The sequence below is a fragment of the Dreissena polymorpha genome, chromosome 15 (genome assembly GCF_020536995.1).
Source record: "Dreissena polymorpha isolate Duluth1 chromosome 15, UMN_Dpol_1.0, whole genome shotgun sequence".
NCBI classification, from domain to species: domain Eukaryota; kingdom Metazoa; phylum Mollusca; class Bivalvia; order Myida; family Dreissenidae; genus Dreissena; species Dreissena polymorpha.
The window spans coordinates 15,874,022-15,896,674 of NC_068369.1; the positions used below are offsets into that span (position 1 = coordinate 15,874,022).

At 36.9% G+C, this 22,653-nt stretch overlaps 1 protein-coding gene across 2 annotated transcripts; it reads right to left on the reverse strand.

The window, feature by feature from the left end:
* Positions 1–2,296: 2,296 nt before the first annotated feature.
* On the reverse strand, positions 2,297–17,343 carry LOC127860868 (transmembrane protein 192-like). 2 transcript variants are annotated; one of them, XM_052399169.1, is made up of 7 exons: positions 17,182–17,343; positions 13,976–14,110; positions 12,156–12,298; positions 10,963–11,057; positions 8,473–8,622; positions 7,917–8,025; positions 2,297–2,727 (listed from the first exon to the last, which is right to left on the reverse strand). In XM_052399169.1, exons 1-7 carry the CDS (start codon positions 17,209–17,211, stop codon positions 2,589–2,591), a joined length of 801 nt encoding a protein of 266 aa, XP_052255129.1. In that variant the 5' UTR covers positions 17,212–17,343; the 3' UTR covers positions 2,297–2,588. The 2 variants fall into 2 exon arrangements, with proteins under 2 accessions (XP_052255129.1, XP_052255130.1); XM_052399170.1 differs by lacking the exon at positions 13,976–14,110 and having other exon boundaries at positions 17,182–17,340.
* Positions 17,344–22,653: the final 5,310 nt, after the last annotated feature.

Sequence of the window (22,653 nt, forward strand, 5' to 3'; positions counted from 1 at the left end):
CATAAATCGTGTTTAATGACCAGACACTTGTATGCCACATGTGGTTTATGCAGAAACCCAAGAATAGGTCCCTGGATTTATGACACCATGTGTTCTTTGTAATTGTTTGGACAGTATCCGATCATAACGAGATAATCGGTTTATGATGAACAAAGGTGCAATAAAACACCGGGTTAAAAACGCTTAAACAAAGAGTGTCAAAATTGGTGTGAATAATTAAATAAAAACAATTACATTTATCAAGAGAATTTATTTAATGTGTAACAAGGTAGGTTTTTACAGTCATACATTTTCAAATCAGTTACTATATGTTGCGTACATAAAGTCGATCTATTTGCTGTTTGTTTACATCCTTATTTGTGTTCGTTCATTAAATTTGATTTATTCTGAAATAATTTCAATATCTGAGAATTTTTTATCTAAAAAATGGTCGCGAAGATGTGCCAAGAAGAGATGTTTATGGTAACCACATACCGAGCTCGTAAATTGTGTTCCACTCCCGAGTTCGTTTATAGGTAAAACAAATAATAACAACAATATAATCGTGCCAAAAATGCATTTCCTTGCACGCTTATGTTTTATTCAGACATAATTAGCAAAATTATATTTGATATTGTGCGCGATTATCAATAAAAACGATGATTTTGTCAACCATCTCTATACGCGCTTATATGAAATCCACCTCTTTTTGCCAACCAGTGGGCGGAGTCTAATATTTGCAGGTGCGCGTGACGCGTGATTATGCTTTGTCGTTATAAATGCAGCCGATAATTGCTACTAATACACATTCTTTTTGTCATGTGCACCTGTTTATTTTATGCTCTTAATTTTTCGCGACACGAAACAACTGACGCATAACTGTTGTTTTCAGTTCAAACATGACTTTCGGAGTGAAATATAATTTTATTGGCCGTTATGGATCATTGACCGTTTTTCTCAAGTGTAATATAGGGTGATTTTGTCGAGGGTTTTCAGACAGACCGTTGTCTGCATTTGACCGTTATTCTTAAGTGACAGTAAGGTCAGTTAAGAGTGTATGTTGAAAAAAAGTATTATGTCCTTCACAAATAAATCTATTGGAAATTTGCTCGTCACACAGGCAAACAACCATTATCTGTGAAATTTCAAAACATTCAAACCTAGCACCACCTTGGAAGTAGCATTGGCTCATTTATAAGAGCATCGCAAAGAGGTGGCGCCTGTGATTAACTGCCGCATAAGAAGGCCAGCCTGGGTACAGGGAGAGAACCGCTAGGGACCTTTTATAAATCTGCACAGGAACATGTTGTTACTGTTTGTTTCTATCCCAGAACTTGAACAGGTACCACAACCTGTCTGCAAGGTCAGAACACATTCAGAGTCAATCCAAATTCTGGTAGTGATAGGGACCTGTCAATGCAGGAGACTATTCCATCTAGAAGAGCTGTACAACAATGTTGCCCACCAGACTGGTTGGGCAAATGGCAATTTGAACAGATGGCATGGTAATTTATTTATTGCCTCCATATTGCTTCAAATATCAAATTTTCAAGTTAGGTGTTTTGTAAACTCTAATGGTTGCATGTAACCCACCAAGTCCAATTTTGCAATTGGTCACATTTACTGTCTGGTCTTCATGAAACTTGGTCAGAAGATTTGTCCCAATAATATCTTGAACGAGTTCAAAAATTGTTCCAGTTCGTTTAAAAGCATGGCCACCAGAGGACAGTGCATTTTTCCTTATTATTGTAAAAACTTGTTGACACTCTTAAACTCACATGTATTGTCCAATCTCCATGAAACTTGGTCAGAATATTTGTTTTTATGATATCTTGGATCTGTGCGAACCTGGTTCCGGTCTGAAAAAAGTCACTCATCATGAAAGTTGGTTGGGACATTAATTTTGTTCTAATGACATTTTGGGCTTCACAGAATGTGTCAGTGCCTTTAAAACTCAGGTGAGCGACTTTGGGCCTTTCAGGCCCTCTTGTTAATCAAATCAGCATAGCCAACAGGCAACACATCACTGATTTCTGTGCTGAAGTGTATTGGATATGGTGTCCATCCATCAACCATGAGGTCACGGGTATCCCCACTGTGAGAATTAGAATTGAGTTTAACAATTCCGCCAAAAACGCAAAGTACTGGTTCTACCAAGAAAACGGATTTAAGAGCGTTTCAATAAGCAATTGAGCTTAAATAAATAGGTTAAAACTTTTACTAAGCAAAATATGGTGCAAGTACAAAGGTCTATGTTGGCTTAATGTTGACGAGCTATTACAATTTCAGAAAAATATTTTACGAAGAAAATAACTCATTATTTGTTCATAGTTTATTATAATAAACACTTGACAATGGAAAAGTATAACAAAATAGTGAGAACATAACGTCATGATGATGAACAAAAAATGCAATAAATATAAGTGGTACATGCAGTTCTTAACAGGACATATTTTAAAATTCATAATAAGTATAACTATTTATATTGCAGTTTAAGACCATTTAAATTTCCCCATGGTGACACCCATAGTGGAAACCCTGATTTCATTACAGTCATGTCTTTTCACTCAAGTCACTGTAGCCAACAGGCTTCATTTGTTGGCTACACATCACTGATTCCTGTTTCGCAGGTTTTTGTTATCGTCGGAGAGAGAGCAGATTTTCCTGCTGAGCTGCTCGTTGTGCTTCTTCAGGTATCGGATCATGTCTGCTTGTTTCTCAAGCACCTGGTCAACCAGGCCCCCGTCCCTGAAATATCAAGACAAAACTCTTTGAACTAGACAGACTTCACTCACAAGTCCATTTCCTGCGTAGAACGAGTACTAAGTGTATTTCAGGAAAATTTAAAGAACACTCCCACGGTGGGGATCGAACCCATGACCTCCGTGTCTTCAGGCGGACACAATATGCCATGCTGACCTCCGACTTATCTCATTGAAATAGAAAGAATAACCACATTGAAATTTCTTGACTAATTTCCTGAAAACGACTGAAAATATCAATACAAAACTCTTCAAATAGAAAACTAACTACATTGAAATATAATGAATTTCCCCATTGAAATAGAAAGACTAAACACAAAGAAAAAGAAAGATGAACTGCATTGAAATATCAAGACTAAATTCTTTGAAATCAAAAGAATAACCACATTAAAATATAAAGACTTACAAGCTGGCAGATCACGCTTTTTCCTTTAAGACCTAATATGAAGCAAAACTTGTGTCCCTCTGGGATTAAGACTAGCATTTAAAAGGCATTAAGACTAATATCAGGGTATCCGGAGAAGCGCCCCCCCCCCCAGAGAACTGCCCCCCGGAGAACTGCCCCCTTATTTTAAAGGTGGCGGAGAGGTGCCCCCCCCCATCAAATCGGTAGGGGCGGAGAACTGCCACCCTGTCAGAATTTAGTAGGCGGATATCTGCCCCCCCCCATCAAATCTGTAGGTAAGGAGAACTGCCCCCCGGTGTCATATTAGTTATTAGTTACGTAGTGAAAACAATACCTACAGGTAATTTTACGTTATCGCCGTACAAATTTTATCCGGTAACAATTTAATTTAAGTACAAGTATATTACCATTTATCGAACTGAATAACACAAATTGTCTAGAGGCGTTATTGTCATTATAACACTCGCTTGATATATCGCCGCGAAATTTCTTTAATTAGGGGGTACTTCTCCGGGTCATCAATTCTGACAGGGGGCAGTTCTCCGCCCCTTATTAATCAGCAGGGTGGCAGTTCTCCGCCCTATAAAAAAAACAGCGAGGGGGCAGTTCATCGCCCTGTGAAAAATCTTTGGGGGGCAGTTCTCCAGGGGGGCACTTCTCCTAGAGCCTAATATCAGTAGCAGATCAAGAAGGCGGTGGTGAATCAAGACAGGATTTCCAAAGACCCTATGTCATTCCATTGAGACCAGAAAGAATTGAAATGGTCTGACATTATGTCACGACATCAGCAGATATATCATTATAACCAATGGTCTGAGCCAGTTTCATGATGATTGAGCAAAACATGTTACTTCTAGTGTTTATAGACATAAAGGAAACTGCCTTTTCTACAGTTGGTAATTTTTTATGTTAAATAAACAAGAGTGCATTATGTAATCGTTCACTGCATACATATAAGAAAAACAAGGAACCATCATGGCAGGGCAAATTTTAACCATGATTCAGGCATAACTTAGTAGAGGTCCACAACAATATCACCATAAGTTTTCGGACACTATAAAATAATGAAGAAATATCATGTAAAAAAATTAAGATTGAAAGAGAAAAAAAAATCTGTGTTTTTATAAAGATACTCTTAAAAGATAGCATTAATGACTATTACATATGAGTTTGTCATATGTATTACATTCATTGCATTTGTATAGAAAGTTACTCTAAGCTCTTTTTTGGCCAATGGATTAAAAGCTGAGCATTTTATTTACCGATACTCTAATATGAACCTGTAATTGATGAAACAAGACTATCGCCAAGCAATTAAAGTCCCCTAACTGCGCAGAATCAACAATTTTCAGCAATATTTGTAGTTTATTGGTTGCCATAGCAACCAGAATTCTTGATGTAGGAACAAAATGAAATGACGTGCATAATCTCCATATTGCCATCTATCCATGTTTCAAGTTTCATGAAAAAATATTAAGAACTTTTAAAGTTATCGCAGGATCCACCATTTTCAGCAATATTTCTAGTCTATTTGTTGATAGCAACCAGAATTCTTGACTTAGGAACAAAATGAAACGACATGCATAATCTCCATATTGCCATCTGTCCATGTTTCAAGTTTCATGAACAAATAAGAAGAACTTTTAAAGTTATCGCAGGATCCAGAAAAGTGTGACAGACTGACAGAGCGCAAACCATAAGTACCTCTCCGGTTTCACCTTTAGGGGACTAGTAAAATAGAAATTAGCAAATTAAGGATTCTTTGGTTCTTTGTCAGTCGATGCCTAACACCTTCAATTGTTTGTATAACAATAGGGGTGCATTATGTTTTGGAGCATTTAGTATCTGTCACAGTCACACTTTCTGCGGTAAAACCATTGTTTATATCGGCATGCATGGTTAATTAACCAATTATGCAAATGCATACATGCCATAATTTTTCAGACCAATTCCGGGACATTGAGTTAAATTGTCCGGGACTTTTGCCGATTTTCCGGGACATGTATAAAATGTAGCGATATTTATAGACATATGCATTTTTGGTACGTTTTTTTTTTGTTTCGCATCGTTAATTGCAAAAGTTCGAAAGCCTATCCGAAATACACTTGATCTATTAACGTCAAATTAAACATAACTACTTCCGTTACTAGATACAAGCCTCGTGTTTTCAGTGTAAGCGTTCTAAACATAGATGGTGACGTCACTGCGTTATTGTTATTAAGACCGGTGTGTAACGCGTAGTTGTTGATACGCCTTTATTCATTTATAACATTTATATAATAAAAATTACAACAATACAGTACCGTTAGATCGAACATAAACTGCTTTTAATTTTTTACTCAGCGATGTTGGACTTCAGATGTGTGAACAACTATCCTTTGCCCTTACGCAGCGGGAAATAATGACGTAGTAGATTAAAGTCAATTAACAACCACATTAAACAATGCCGCCTTTTCGGTTTGACCCCGAACGTGAGACAATCGATATGATAACAGGACCCCTGTTAATTGATCAATTTTGACACATAGTGTAGTCTGCCTATTCGGGTAGGCATTGTCATGGAGACGCTGCAGATATACACAGATTCGAGGTGCCTAAGATAAGGTACATGTATATATGGATTTTGTCAAATTCCGGGACATTTGACAGATTTCCGGGACAGCGGGACAAGTTCTTCATTTCCGGGACTGTCCCGGACAATCCGGGACGTATGGCATGTATGCAAATGTAATAGCCCATTGCCCTAACGCGCTCCTCTGCCAGTATTTACAACCTTTATGCAGACATAATAATGCATGATGGAAGTCACCAGGAAGTGACACCAAATAAGTAACAAGAGCACCGCCTTGCGAGTGCAGACCGCTCATCTATTTTTCTTTTAAAGGTGAAGGGGCATATCTCAATACTTCAATCACAAAGGAGGGAGGGGTGGGGTGAAGAGGGGTGTTTAGTGTGGGTGTGTGGTCATTTATTACATTATCTTCCAAAAATAAGACAAAAAATGCAAGAAAAAACATATTTTTGTTGGGGGGGGGGGGGGGGTATTCTTGGGTGGGATGGTTGGACGGTATTTCAAAAAAAAATGGGGGCTGGCGGAGTGTATAGTGTGAGGGTGTAGTAATTTATTGGATGATCTTTTAAAAAAAATGAAAAAAAAAGGGGGATTCTGGGGTGAGGTGGAGTGGGGTGGGGCATGGGGGATGGTTTGGGTGGAGTCTATTGTGGTATGTCAGGTAAGAGTTGTTATGTCAAAGTATCAATCAAATCTAATCATAAATAAAGAAGTTACGGCAATTTTAGCAAAATTTAATAATTTGACCTTGATAGTCAAGGTCATTCAAAGGTCAAGGTAAAATTCAACTTACCAGGTACAGTACCCTCATGATAGCATAAAAGTATTTGAAGTTTAAAAGCAATAGCCTTGATACTTAAGAAGTAAAGTGGATCTAAACACAAAATTTAACCATATATTCAAAGTTACTAAGTCAAAAAAGGGCCAAAATGACAACCAGAGTTATGCAACTTGTCCTGTACTGTCCCCTTATGATAGTTTGTGAGTGTTCCAAGTATGAAAGCAATATCTATGATACTTTAGGAGTAAAGTGGACCAAAACACAAAACTATCAAATTTTCAATTTCTAGGTATAAAGGGCCCATAATTCTGTCAAAATGCCAGTCAGAGTTACATAATTTTGCCTGCACAGTCCCCTTAAGATAGTCTGTAAGTGTTGCAAGTATGAAATCAAAAGCTTTGATACTTTAGGAATAAAATGGACCTAAACACAAAACTTAACCAAATTTTCAATTTTTTAAGTACAAAAAGGACACATAATTCTGTCAAAATGCACGCCAGAGTTATTTAACTATGCCTGCCCAGTCCCCTCAAGATAGTAAGTAAGTGTACCAAGTTTGAACGCAATAGCATTGATACTTTCTGAGAAAAGTGTACCTAAACACAAAACTTAACCGGACGCCGACGCAAACCCAGACGCCAAGGTGACGACAATAGCTCATAATTTTTCAAAAAATAGATGAGCTATAAATAGGGAAGAAATCTGTTTAACTTCCACTGTACATTGTACTGGACAAAAAATTAGAGTCGTATATTGTTGACAAAAACCTGTATAAAACATTTAGAGTTATAAAAAAATAATTATTCAGGCCAAAAAAGGGGGTGTCCGAAAACTTTAAGTAATGACCATACATGCCATGACTGGATTCTTATCAAGAAGTTTCATTTGAATGAAATATTCTATAAAATCTGAAAATGTAATCCCTGATTGGCCTGTGAGGACTGCAAGGATAATCTGGAACAACCCTTGACACACAAGCAGTAAGCCCCCTTCTCACAGAGTACAACTCCAATACTAAGTTGCTGACCTAAAGCCAATGTCTCAATGGATGCTGTTAGTATGCTGGAAGCTGTTCATCATTTCTGGGATAATCTGGGACGGCACTTTTTGCATGTTTTAAGACAATGTTTCTCAACAAGTATTATACATTAGGTCTTGCAGTTTGAGAAGAAAAATGTTCCTCTTTTTAAAAATCTATTTTTAGCTCTGATGACCTACATATGTAGCAAACCAAATGGTTTGAACAATTTTGAAACAGGGTCATCTAAGGACCAGTCCTATAAAGTTTTGTGAAAAAATGCCAAGTGGTTTAGGAGATGTTCTTTGAGGCAAGTAATTGACGACACAAAACCCAAGAGGACTACCTATCTTCGTGCTCAGGTAAGCTAACAAGGAAGAAAATACCAAGTTGCTGACCTAAATCCAATGTCTGAATGGACGGTGTTGGTGTGCTGAAAGCTGGTTGCCATTTCTTCTTCATTCACATCGGGAAAGGCTCCACTACGATTGAAAGATATCGTGTGCACTGAAATGATGATCGAATTAGCCATGTGAAAGTCAGGACTCACTGCGACATGTGCAAATTCAAACAATTGGTTCAAAGTTGCAAACTTGGCTTTGCCTTCATTTTTTTCGTTATAAAAGTCAATACAATATCTACGATTATAAGAATTATTATGCAATATGGTAAGTTTGGCTACACAAAATTTTTAAGTGAAGGATTATCGCTCAAAGAGATCTTGGTAACACTAACATTTGCAGGCTCACTTTTAAAGTACATGTGTGATAAATAGTGTTTATAGCTTTTGTTTAGCATATTTAAACATATTGTTAAATTATTGGCTATGGTCCCACTTAGATTGAACAGAAAATGTATCTATATTGAACAATGTCAAAAGTTTCATATGTGTCCAGTATACTTACTTTAAATATTTGTTTTACTTGTGTAATACGGGATACTTAGTTACACTACCTGAATACAGAACCAGTAACACTATCTGGATGAAGCAAGAAATAGAGATGATAATCTGTGGGTATGCCGTTCGCGCCAATTTTCCGCAAGTGGTTCTATTTCCGCAAGTGTCCACTAAAACTTGTGAAGTCACCAGGAGGAAGGCTAACTCTGAAAAAGAGTACAAGATGGACTAAGTGGCCCGGGTTCGCTCACCTAATGAGATCTGAAAATACATTATCACATTTTATGATATCTTGATTTGCAACAGTTTTTTCCCCTCATAGTTTAAATATATTCTTTGCTACTTTAAACAAACAAAAACTTAAAAGTCTGATATAATAATTCATATAATTTCAATGAAAGATTCCTTTGAAATTCTATATAAACAAAATCAAAACCTATAAAACATAAAAAAAATCATTATATTGATGTGTTTACCTGCATGAAGGGGATGAGGGTGAAAAAAGGGGAGGGACAGGGTACAAAAAGGGTTTAAGGGTCTGCAACATTCTCTTCATTTCTGACTAAAAAGTTTGATATTGATTTATCAAAAAATAATGTCTTCAAAAAATATAGGGACGAATACCCTCCCAAACACACCTTTGCATGGCATAATATGCAAGTAAAAATATTAATGTTTTCAAAATTCTATGTTGAACAAGAGCTTGTCACAGAAGTGCCAAATCCCCGCCGAAATGTGTTTGCTTGTATAATAACATTTGTTTTAGAGAGTAGAATAATATTTGTAAAACATGGCACCTGTGTCATCTATTTATATTTCAAGGATCAATTACTTATATAGTGTTGGAGTTATGCTGTAGAGAATAAAATATATGGAAATGAAAGAAAGGGAGGTAATTTAAAAAGAAGACTATAAACAGTTACTGTTCTTGATCACTGTATTTTTCCTTAAACTCATCTATTCATTTTACAGTGAATACTTTAGTGTTCAAATTAAAATATTATTGTAAAATTAGATAAAGGGAGATATTAAAAATTGAAAAGCTAAAATATTTACTATGAAATTAAATTAAATATAATTTAAAATTATAAATAAATAAAATATGCATAAAAAAAATAAATAAATAATTAAAGCAAAAACTACCGCAGAAACATTTATGGTTCATGTTCACTGCCCTTCTCCTAGTTGCCATCTGTTTATATTTCTAGTTTAAAGTAAATCCCTTCAGTAGATTTAGAGTTATGCTTCGCCAAAACTTTACTTTGAAATTAAACAAAGGGAGATAATTCAAAAACAAACGTAGATAGAGTTATTGTTCTCAGTCACCGAACTTTTCCTACTTGCCATCTGTTTATATTTCAAGTTTCAAGTAAATCTCTTCAGTAGATTTAGAGTTATGCTCCGGACAAAAAATTTCTTTGAAATTAAATAAAGGGAGATATTTAAAAAAACTAAGGTAGATAGAGTTATGATTCTTAGTCACTGCACTTCTCCTACTTGTCATCTGTTAATATTTCAAGTTTCAAGTAAATCCCTTCAGTAGATTTAGAGTTATGCTCCGGACAAAAATTTCCCTTGAAATTATATAAAGAGAGATAATTAAAAAACTAAGGTAGATAGAGTTATGGTTCTTGATCACTGCACTTCTCCTAGATGCCATTTCTTTATATTCTAAGTTTAAAGTAAATCCATTGAATAGATATGCTCTGGACAAAGTTTCGGACAGAAGGACAGGACCAATTACTATATCCCCTCCAAATTTTTTTCGGTGGGGATAAAAAGGGGAATAACTTTTTTTAATGTAGGATGATACATATTGCACCTTCACAGCTTTTTATATGAAACAACACATGCTAGGTGGAATTTGAAAAAGAACATGAAAAAGGTCAGGAGCACTTTGTCTGACAAAATTGTACCTATGGAGAGTCGGCTTAAATGCCCTCTTGACAAATTAACACTCTGCCCTTCTCAAATCCTAGATGGAGCCCTGATTATGTTAGACAATGCTTTTTGTCCGGATTTGGGGAAAGGGGCGTGGCCTTCAATTTTGGGGAAAGAATTTCATGTATCACCAACACTGAGAAGCTTGAAATTTGGGTAAATTCTCTTTGGAGAAGGGGCCTAAATAAGGCCCTTGCTTAAGAAGGAAAAAGCTTGAAATAAGGGGAAAAGTGCATCATTTTAGAGAAATTCTCTTTGGGGAAGGGGCCTATATAAGAAGGAAACAAGAGCTGTCTCCATCTGAAGACATATGCCCCCGCTTTTTCGAAACCTAAACGCAGATTTCGAAACCTAAAAGCGGACCCTAAGTTCAAGGCGAAGGTCAAAGGGGGTAAAAACTTGTGTGCTTATGGAAAGGCCATGTCCATATACACATGCATACCAAATATGAAGGTTACATCTTAAGCAACATAGAAGTTAAGAGCATTTTTCAAAACCTAAACGAAAAAGTGTGACAGATAGACAGACAGACGGACAGTGCAATCGCTATATGCCCTCCTTCTGGGGCATAAAAAGCCCTGACATGCAACATGATGTATGCATACTTGCAGATGAAATAAGTAGTGGTAGTCTTCTGATGTTGCGAGTCCGTCTGTAGAAGCTAAGGTAGCCAAACAGTCTATTTCTGTAATGCTGGTTTCTGAAAATGACGCATGAGTCCCGTTCTGGGAATATCGGGTTTTATGATTATGCATGTGTGTAAAGTGTCGTCCAAGATAAGCCTTAGAGGGATCTTTTCACCGTTTGGTAAATTGACAAAATTGAAAAAAGTTGTTTCAGATTCGCAAATTTTCGTTTTAGTTATGATATTTGTGAGGAAACGGTATTACTGAACATTTACCATAGTCCAATATAGCCATTATATGTATCTGTTGCCAATTTGAAAACCTAAAAATTATCTTTAAGTTTATCAATATAAAGCATTTAATGACCAACTTCAAAATATGCCAAAATCTGTGAAAAGGCCCCTTTAGCAGTAATCACAGGCTTATCAGGGATGACACTTTCTGCTTTTATTGCATTTTCCTTTAAAGCAAGTAAGAACTTGCCGAAAATCAAGTTTAGGCAAACTGCACAGTCTAATCTGGAACAACACTTAACTATATGCATTAAATCCCATTTTCCAAGGCATGACTGATGTTCATAAAACAATGTTTTTTTCATACTTAACCCTTTGCATGCTGGGAAATTTGTCGTCTGCTAAAATGTTGTCTGCTGAATTTCTAAAACTAGCATTTTCTTCGATTTTTTTCAAAGAATATTATCAGAATAGCAAACAGTTTGGATCCTGATGAGACGCCACGTTCTGTGGCGTCTCATCTGGATCCAAACTGTTTGCAAAAGCTTCAAAATTCGGTTCCCGCACTGAAAGGGTTAATACATCTACATCATATGTAAAAAGGTCCAATAAAGTAGGCAATTGCAATAAGTTTCATTAACAGAGAATTGTTACAAGCTCTAATTAATTGTGTGCATCTTTCATGCTCAGGCGGGTGGGAAGACATCCAAGGCGAATAAAGTATCATGGAATAAACTAGACTTTGGAAAACCACATTTATTCCTCCTTAATTACTGGCCCATTTAAATACCCATGTAGTTTCATTCACATAATTAAAACTTTTGCAGGGCTACTGCTGCGTATCAACATTGTTGCCAACTGCACAAATTTTAGGGCAAACAAATTGCTACCTTTAGGCACATGCATTAAGGCTGAAGCTCATTTTTTCATGATTCTCACCTGTAAAATCTGTCCATAGCTAGCTGAATAAACCATAGACCAGCCGCTGTATACAGTATCAATGAATTAGATGACACCTGGCCAATGTGGTCCTCATCTTTGACAAGTACAGGAAGAATGAAGACACACACCCATAACCCCAACTGAATCAGAAAAAAAGACAAGATAAATGAGCCTCGTTCTGGGAAAACAGGTCTTAATGCATAAGAGTAAAGTAACGTCCCAGATGAGCCTGTGCATCAAGACAGGCTCAGCAGGGACAACACTTTCAGCCTAAACGTGATCTACGATACCATGAGACTTCCTTTAAACAAACAAGAGCACCGCAAAACGGGTGCAACGCTCGGCTACGGGTGCAGTTTTTAATAAATGAAAGCTTGTCAGATTTAAAAAATAATAATTAAGGTCACAGTGACCTTGACCTTTGACCTAGTGACCCAAAAATGGGTGTGGCGTGTAGAAGTCATCAAGGTGCATCTACACATGAAGTTTCAAAGTTGTAGGTGGAAGCAATTTGATTTTAGAGCCAATGTTCAAAACCTTAACAAAATTTTAAGGTTTTAGCACTATGCGGACGGCGGACGACAAGCTGGCTATGACAATACCTCGGGTTTTCTCCGAAAACACTGAGCTAACAATACAGTACATGCGAAAGTGTCGTCCCTGATTAGCCTGAGCGGAATGCACAGGCTAATCTGGAACGACACTCTACGGCAGTCTACACACATGCATTAAGCCCTGTTGTTTTTTTCATAGCAAGGTTTATTTTAACTTTGTGACAGATATTTTAATGCCTTTAAAAGAAATTTACCAGACATTTATCTCTCATCCAGTAACTTACCAACACAGCTGTTCAATACCAGACATTTATCTTTCATCCAGTAACTTACCAACACAGCTGTTCAATACCAGACATTTATCTCTCATCCAGTAACTTACCAACAAAGCTTTTCAATACCAGACATTTATCTCTCATCCAGTAACTTACCAACACAGCTGTTCAATACCAGACAGTTATTTCTTATCTAGTAACTTACCAACAAAGCTATTCAATACCAGACATTTATCTCGCATCCAGTAACTTACCTGCAAAGTTTTTCAATACCAGACATTTATCTCTCATCCAGTAACCTACCAGCAAAGCTTTTCAATACCAGACATTTATCTCTCATCCAGTAACTTACCAACAAAGCTATTCAATACCAGACATTTATCTCTCATCCAGTAACTTACCAACAAAGCTGCTCAAAACCAGACATTTATCTCTCATCCAGTAACCTACCAGCACAGCTTTTCAATACCAGACATTAATCTCTCATCCAGTAACTTACCAACAAAGCTATTCAATCCCAGACATTTATCTCTCATCCAGTAACTTAACAAAAAAACTATTCAATACCAGACATTTAGCTCCCATCCAGTAACTTACAAACAAAGCTAATCAATACCAGACATTTATCTCTCATCCAGTAACTTACAAACAAAGCTATTCAATACCAGACATTTATCTCTCATCCAGTAACTTACCAAAAAAGCTATTCAATACCAGACATTTAGCTCGCATTCAGTCACTTACAAACAAAGCTATTCAATACCAGACATTTATCTCTCATCCAGTAATTTACCAATAAAGCTATTCAAAACCAAACATTTATCTCTCATCCAGTAACTTACCAATAAAGCTACATGTATCAGACATTTATCTCTCATCCAGTAACATACCAACAAAGCTATTCAATACCAGACATGTATCTCTCATCCAGTAACTTACAAACAAAGCTATTCAATACCAGACATTGATCTCTCATCCAGTAGCTTACCAAAAGCACAATCTCAAGGAAGATACACCATGTTGTGGAGATGGTTTGACCCTGTTGCTCTGAACTGACCACAAGTGAAAGAGTGGCTGATTCAGTCAGCTCATCTTCATCTTCATGGGCATCAAAGAAAGTTCTCTACAAAAGAAACAAAAGGTCTATTGGCCCTAAACTAAACTATTCTGAGACAGTTTATTTCAGAAAAAACAAGAGCATCCCATAACGGGTGCCAACACTAGGCTGCAGGTGCAATTTTGAATAAATGGAAGCTTGTCAGATTTTTTGATTTTTTTTAGAGGTCACAGTGACCTTTGATCTGCGGCTAGTGACCCTAAAATGGGTGTGGGTGTAGAACTCATCAAGGTGCATCTAAATATGAAGTTTCAAAGTTGAAGATGGAAGCACTTGATTTTAGAGCCAATGTAAAGGTTTTTGCACGGCAGACAACGGACGGTGGACCGCGGACGACAAGCTGGCTATGACAATGTATCGGGTTTTCTCCAAAAACAGCCTAGCTAAAAATGTAGGATATGATATGTAAACATTTCATATCTAGGGACATTATTATTGCAAACTTTTGATGATTGAAAATTGAGAGAAATGCTTTTTTGCTGATTTTATTGCAGTTCCAGAATGAATACAATTATAGGCTTAAAGTTGAAATCGTTATGGTCGTGAGTTTAAATAAAGGCAAGCGGATTTTCAAATCAAGAATTTCCTTTGTTACTGTCTAATTAAAAGACTGCATTCTAGAAACTTAATGTTTGATCTTTTATATGGAACTGTTCAGTAATTTTTATATGAAAACACTGAATTTTCAAAAAGACTAGTAAACACAATCTAAATGTCTCACACTGATAATACTTACACAATTATTTACATTTGCATAACAATTGTAGCACTTTTGTTGTTACATTTTAAAATGCCAATGCAATAGCATCACTTGTGTAACAACAGGCAAGCCGGTTTAGAGAAAATCCTTGATGTTTAAAGAGCAAAGAATGGTGCTCATTAGTAACCACGCATGAAGATAAAATGTGCAGTTCAGACTGCTTACTACTGCGGCAAATACTGACCTAGTGTGCAGATCAATTGTGCAATGTAACAAGTTTAATGCTGTGGTCAGAAACGACCTAATGAACAGAATATTGCTGATATTAAGGTAACCTTTTTTGTTCATTTTAAACATTTTCAGTCCTCAACAAATGCCTATGAAAATAAAATGCCCTTTTCAAGTATTCTGCATTTTACTCAAAACTTCCCCTATATTAAAAATTGTCAAAGATACCCTCTAAGAACAATTATAGCCAAAATCATGCCAAATATCTTGGTCTTAAACTCCACAGTTTGTTCAAATTTGATAAACATATTAACTCAATCACTAATAATGCTAACCAGGCACTAGGATTTCTTCACTGCAACCTAAAAGTTAGCTCATTAAAAGTTAAAGATGCTTATTAAGAAATAGTAAGCCCTTAATTAGAATACCCCTCCACTGTATGGGACCCACATACAAAAGCTCAAATCAATCAACTGGAAAGAGTACAAAATTATGCAGCTAGATTCCTAACAAACAGATATCACAACACAAGCACAGTCACTAATTACTTATATGATAGACACCCTGAATTGGCCAACTCTTGAAACACGCAGAACAAAATGTCTCATCATGCTATGTTAATTTTCCACCATGTAGTTGCCATCACTCCGCCTGAAAATCCCCTTGTTCCTGTCGCACACCGATCCAGACCCAGCAGTAACTATTGCTTTAAGACACATTCAAACCTAAAAAGACTCTTATTATTATCATTCAAGAACAGTTATCCAATAGGATTCACTACCTCCCCATATAAATGAGGCAGCCACAGAAAAAGTTTTCACAACCCTTACTCTTGTGGCTGTCCTTGTCCCTAATCCTCCAGACCTGTAAACACTTACAAAGTAAATAATTTTTAATTAACACCCAACTGAGCACCTTTGCACAGTTTTCTCACTTTAACCAAAAGGTGCAGGCACAAAATCTTCTATTAAGAAGGAGCGCTGTATGGGAAGAAGAAGAGCTAATTAGGACAACTTCTAACAAAAAGTCGTACAATAAAAATAGATGAAATAATTCAACTCTCAGCTTTATAACCCAAAGGGTTGCTGAGAGTTGCAATTTGCCGTCTATTGTCTAAGGTGCAAAATTGTATGACCACTGCAAAGGCTAAGGTCAGGAACACTGATACTGCAAAAACTTATCATTGTTTACCTGTCTAAAGCACAAACTGGTGCAAATGGTACCAAAAAGCAAAAAATCATTGCTTTTTATTTACGTTGTCAGGGGTTTTTTACCTTATATAACAGACGCCGAATATCAGCGTCTTCCCCCACCAAACTAGGCTGTTTTTTTCCCCCTTTCAGAACCAAAAATTCCCCCTAAAAAAAAAAAGAAAAAAAATATATTTTTTCTTTTTTTTTTTTTTTATAGAAAGATGTGTCTCATGATTATAATATCTCAATTCTATTTCAATTTAATCTTGCAAAACGTAATAAATTATGAAAAAAAAATGAATGTTGTGCAAACATGTACAAAAGTAAACAAATCCCCCAAAAAGGGGAACGCCGCAAAATACCCACGCGCACAATTTTTCCCCAAAGTGGAAAATCCCGCGTAAAATTTCCCCCACATAAGGGCTAAAGGCCCCTTCCCCCACAACCCAAAAAAACCCCTGTTTGTTGTACTTTCGAACGCTCTATCCACCATATTGGGAACTGTTTTTGCACATCGTGATATCTGATGTTACCAAGTCGATAACAATGTCAAACAGTCGTTGAATATTTACACTGTTCGAAATGTCAAAATGAAAATGTCAGCAAGAATAGTGTGTTGAAATAGTGTTTTATAGGTTGCATGCAAAGGATAACGTCTGTAGGCTGCCTTTCAAGTAAATTTAATGTGTTTTTGAAGTTTTAATATTCATCATGTTCATCGCTTTCCTGAATTGGTAACCAAGACGTCTGTTTAGTGAGGCGCACGAAATCTGAGCGCAGAATTGCAATTGTGTTTTTGAAGGGGTGCATATGTACTCCCAGAGCCGCCAAAGCAAAAATTAACAAAGGCTCTGGAAGTATGTCTATATAAAATTGACGAAACTGAAAATTGCAATGTCAAATTGAATTGGAAAACCTGGATGTCACCATTGTTTTTCTGTCAATGACATACATACCCTGCTAGTCTCCTCCGACAAACTGACCATCTTGATGACTTAATGACCGAACTCAGAATGCATACAAAAAACTTTGATTAAGTCTTAACGCGGAACTGAATCTATTTCTTGACGGGAAGGAAACTGAAAATCTCCTTTTGAAGAATACTCACGCCTAGGTTACAAAACACCTATCTTTACATGGGCATGCACATTCTCCTCGCAGAGTTGTCGCTCGTGCCTCAACATTCGTGAATGTAATGAACCGCAGTGTAAGAGAGTGGGGCATGCTTACAACCTTCTCACCTTGGACTCCCGAAAAGTAATATTGCGGAGATTGTCGCTTGGGTTGAGATGCAGTATCCACACATTTATTTATTTATTTATTTTTTAAATTGTTGTACTCTACCCTTCTCCCAATAGCTGTTTTCTCTATAAATCTGAAATCTCTACCTCTACTCTGCTTTCCTGAGTTCTTCTTAGCGGTGGTCTCCACCGAACTTTACTTTCAAGGTGTACTCTCCATTGAGCTGTACTATCAACCGAGTTGTTCTCTCAAGTGAATGGTACTTTTTAATGAGTTGTACTTTCCGCTTGGGTTTACTCCCCACACATCTGTACTCTCCATCTACCTTTACTATCCAATAAGTGTTAATTACATAGAAACTGCACCCACTATCGATTTTTATTCTCCACTTAGCTTTACATTACTCCGATTTTGTATTTCATCAGAGCTTAACTCTCCACTGAGAAAAACTCTGCAATGAGCTTTACTCCGCGCTATGGTTTGCACTCCTCTCGAGTTGAACCCCCTACTTACTGAGCTAAAGTCTCCACTGAATTGTACTTTCATTTCAAACTCACATTTCGACGTAAGTTTACTCTAAGCGTCGTCCCCATTGAGCCAACATTAATTGCATTAACATTATACTATGTTTAAGCTAAATAAATAATATTAAAATGAGGAAGTACATAGTCAATAGAGCATACAACAAATGAAGTGTTTTATTTGTTTCGTAACAGTGAAAAGTGTATTAAAAATAAATAATTGGGCGTCTATCCTCAATTTCTCGGCATTAAATAAACATGTGTAAATGTTTTATAAGCGGATACTGTATGTTTATTTCAGAAGTCACTCAAATTTATTTAAGGTAAGTCAGTGCATGACAGTAATAACGTTTAAAAAACTTCGTTTGCAGCTCCGTATACAGTGGGAAAACAAGTAAAAATAATGCTAGTCTGTTTCAATTTGGTTCACGTTTCAGGATCGACAGGTGCGGTAATTAGGGATCTCCAGTGCGATGTACCAATTAACACTTTGCACACTCTTCAATTTGCTGTGCTCTCAACTGAGCTGTACTACCCATTAAATTATAATCGATCTCAAATGGGCACTACTATCGGCATTTGCTGTGCTAACAGTTCTTTTCATACTCCACTTCCAGAAGGCATAGAGACAGAAGAATATGTCACTTCAACCGTCGGTATGTCGGTTTACTGGTCGACTTTTCAGTCCATCAGTCCATTTGTTCTCGCATCTTGAATCGTATTTTCGCAACCTCTCATCGTGATCTCGCGATCTCTAACCGAATACTTCCACTTTTGTGTTTCTCGCAATCCTATCGTGACTTTTCATTAGCGACTCTTGAATGGTTATTGCGAGAATGCGAAAATACGATGCGTGATTGTGAGAATACGATGCGCGATCGCGACAGGTCGTGTCCTCGACATAGGTAAAAGCATGGGTGATAACGCGAGATCACGGTGCGAGGAGACACGGTGTTCTCTCATCGTGATTCCGCGTTATCGCTTCGTTATCTCGTGTTCTTGCGTCGTGATTCCGCTCCTTCGTATCGTGTTTTTGAGTTTTCGTCCTTATAATTCAAAGGTCGACAATGCTAAACAACTAGTAACCCTAACGGAACGCAGTAATTATTACTTTTACTGCGAATTGTAATTCAACGTGTTTAGCCACATATTCAATATCTGTATATATATTATTATTGCAAATATTGAAAGAGAGCTTACAGTGATGGATTTATAAAATGCGTTTGTAACAATGGCTTCCTTTGAACAGCGCCTCATCTTAACATTTGTTTTAGGCATAGAACACAGTCATGGTCGCGGCAATCTTGCTGGGTCGGTTGCCGAAGGGGCACAAACATTTTCTTAACTTTAGATATTTCCGTTAATTTTTATTAGATACCTTTTAGATACCCCATGTGATTAATTCTAGCTAGATTTTATACAAACGGCTTTGAGCAGTTAAATGTCAAAGGAAATGAATGTTTGTTTCAGATCATTTACGGTGAAGGTAGCAAGTACGACAATACCAGTGGCTCGGTCATGTACTCCGGAAGGACAAGAACAGGATCGCAAACACTGTGAGAGTCCGCAAATCTTAACATGGGCGGCCCAAGGAAGAGACCGATGGCGGCGTTTATTCACTCATAATCTAAGAGCCCACCTCCACGTGCCATAACAATATGATATGGCGAAGAAGAAGGGAAGCCTTTGAGTATTCTTCTATTACATTGTATTTAAGATTATTTTAAGAACAGAGTGATCAACAGGGTTTACAGTGGTTCATACACGGGCAGGACAGAATGTTAACACACCGTTAAGAACTCCACTTTGCAAACTTCTCAAGTTACTGTAATACATATGCAAAAATCTTTAGCGCATAAAAGACAGTTTTTCTTGCAGTTTCTGCCGATATCTTAAGATTTAAGAATAAATCCTCGAATACGTCTGAAATCGGCGCCAAAATGTCACGTTGCGCGCAGCAACACCGTGTTCATAAATGCGGTACGCATCAACATTTTGCCAAGAACACAGGCTTATTAAATAAAGTAATTCGTATGTATTTCACATTGCTATAAGCAGCGTAAAGCTGTATTTTATTCACTAGTTGAAATTCTTTAGATTTTTAAAAAGCTATTTGCAAAACAGCTGCACTTACCGGTGTGTTTACGTCCATTAACGTTTAATTGTGAACCCCACAAAGTCACGTGATCCTGCACCCTAAGAATGTTTATCTTGGCAGTATCTACGCCAAATTGGAATCTGGGTCACTGGCGTTTAAAAATGGGTCACCAGGTCAAATTACAAAAAGAATCTTACCACTGTAGGGGCAACATTAATGACTAAAGTTTTGTGAAACTTTGTCAGAAAGTTCATCGTGAAAATATCTAGGCTAAGTATTAATTTGGATCAGGTGCATTTTTATGAGATTTGTCGCGTAGGATTCCCATTCTCCTCGGTTGAATGTCAAGGCAACACATTCAGGTCAAATGTTTATAACCAAAAGAGGGCAATAACTTCTGTTTACGCCATGTAACGGTTTAATACATTGGGTGATGTTATTACATTTATACGAAACTTATGAACTGCCGTGATCAAATGACGTGTCGATTACAATCATTTTCGCTTCTGAGGTCACATGTCGGGGTTAAAGATAAAAAAAAATGTATTTTCTCTTTTTTGTTCTTTTCAATTTGTAATATTATTTAAATATTATTTAGCATTATAAAGTAAGAAAGAAAGAGTATCGATGGTACTTTTTCACCTTACTTGTAGTTCATGAACTAAAAAAAACTCATGGAATCTTTTCAATTTGGGGACTGTTCAGAATATGACCTCAAAGAATAACTTTCACAATAAAAGAACGGCAAATAGATTTAAAAAATTAAGCATGATTTTGTTTTGCATCCGATCTTCACGAAACTTCTCCAGCATGTGAATAAGCGTTCGTAACATTCCTAAAATCGTAAATTATCACAATAATCAGGGGGTGTGTGTTTAAAAGTCCATCTCAATGGAGAAAATGCCATTTCCAAATTCCCAGGTACAGGGTTCGCCTAAACTCTTAATGTGTATATAGCCGGTAGATCCAGTAAAGATAATAACTATTTGTCAAATAATTCTGACATTGAAATAGACACAGACTCATCCTCACACAACCAAGGCAATCAGTGTCCCCGCAGCGTCGCCGATACTAACAAGAGGGCCTGAAAGGCCCAAAGTCGCTCACCTGAGATAACAAGATATTATTGGGACAAATCTTTTGACCAAGTTTAACGAAGATCGGAAAATAAATGTGGCCTCTAGAGTGTTAACAAGGTTTTACTATAGCCATATAAGGAAAAATGCCCCGCCCCCTGGCAGCCATGTTTTCAACCAACCGGCATCATTTTTGAACTCATCCAAGATATTATCGGAATGAATCTTCTGACCAAGTTTCATGAAGATCAAACAGTTAATGTGGCCTCTAGTGTTAACAAGATTTCACCATAGCCATATAAGGAAAAATGCCCCGCCCCTTGGAAGCCATTTTTTTCAAGCAAACATAATTATTTTCGAACTCATCCAAGATATCATTGAGACCAATCTTCTGACCAAATTTCATGAAGATTGGACAATAAATGTGGCCTGTAGAGTGTTAACAAGGTTTTACTATAGCCATATATAGCCATATTAGGAAAAATGCCCCGCACCTGGTGGCCATGTTTTTAAATCAACCAAAAACTTTTTCGAACTCATCCAAGATATCAATGGGACAAATCTTCTGACCAAGTTTCATGATGATCTGAAAATAAATGTGAACTCTAGAGTGTAAACAAGGTTTTACTAAAGCCATATAAGGAAAATAGCCCCACCCCTGTGGTGGCCATGTTTTTCAACCAATCGGCATCATTTTTTTACCTCGTCCAAGATATTATTGGGTTGAATCTTCTGACAAAGTTTATGAAGATCGGACTATAAATGTGGCCTCTAAAGTGTTAACAAGATTTTACTATAGCCTTATATAATATAGCCATATAAGGAAGTGCCCCGCCCATTGGCGGCCATGTTATTCAAGCAAACATAACCATTTTTGACCTCATCCAAGATATCATTAAGACAAATCTTCTGACCATATTTCATCAAGATTGGACAATAAATGTGGCCTCTAGAGTGTTAACAAGGTTTTACTATAGCCATATATGGAAAAAAGCCCCGCCCCCTGGTGGCCATGTTTTTCAACCAACTGGGATCTTTTTCGAACTTGTCCAAGATATTATTGGGATAAATCTTCTGACAAACTTTCATTAAGATTGGACAATAAATGTGGCCTCTATCTAGAGTGTTAACAAGATTTTACTATAGCCATATAAGGAAAAATGCCCCGCCCCTTGGCAGCCATGTTTTTCAAGCTAAGGTTACCATTTTTAAACTCATCAAAGATATCAGTGGGACAAATATTCTGAGCAATTTTCATTAAGATTGGAAAATAAATGTGGCCACCTGAGTGTTAACAAGGTTTTACTATAGCCATTTAAGGAAAAATGCCCCGCCCCCTGGCGGCCATGTTTTTCAACCAACCGGAATCATTTTCAAACTCTTCCAAGATATTATTGGGATGAATCTTCTGACCAAGTTTCATGAAGATCAGACAATAAATGTGGCCTCTAGAGTGTTAACAAGATTTTACTATAGCCATATAAGGAAAAA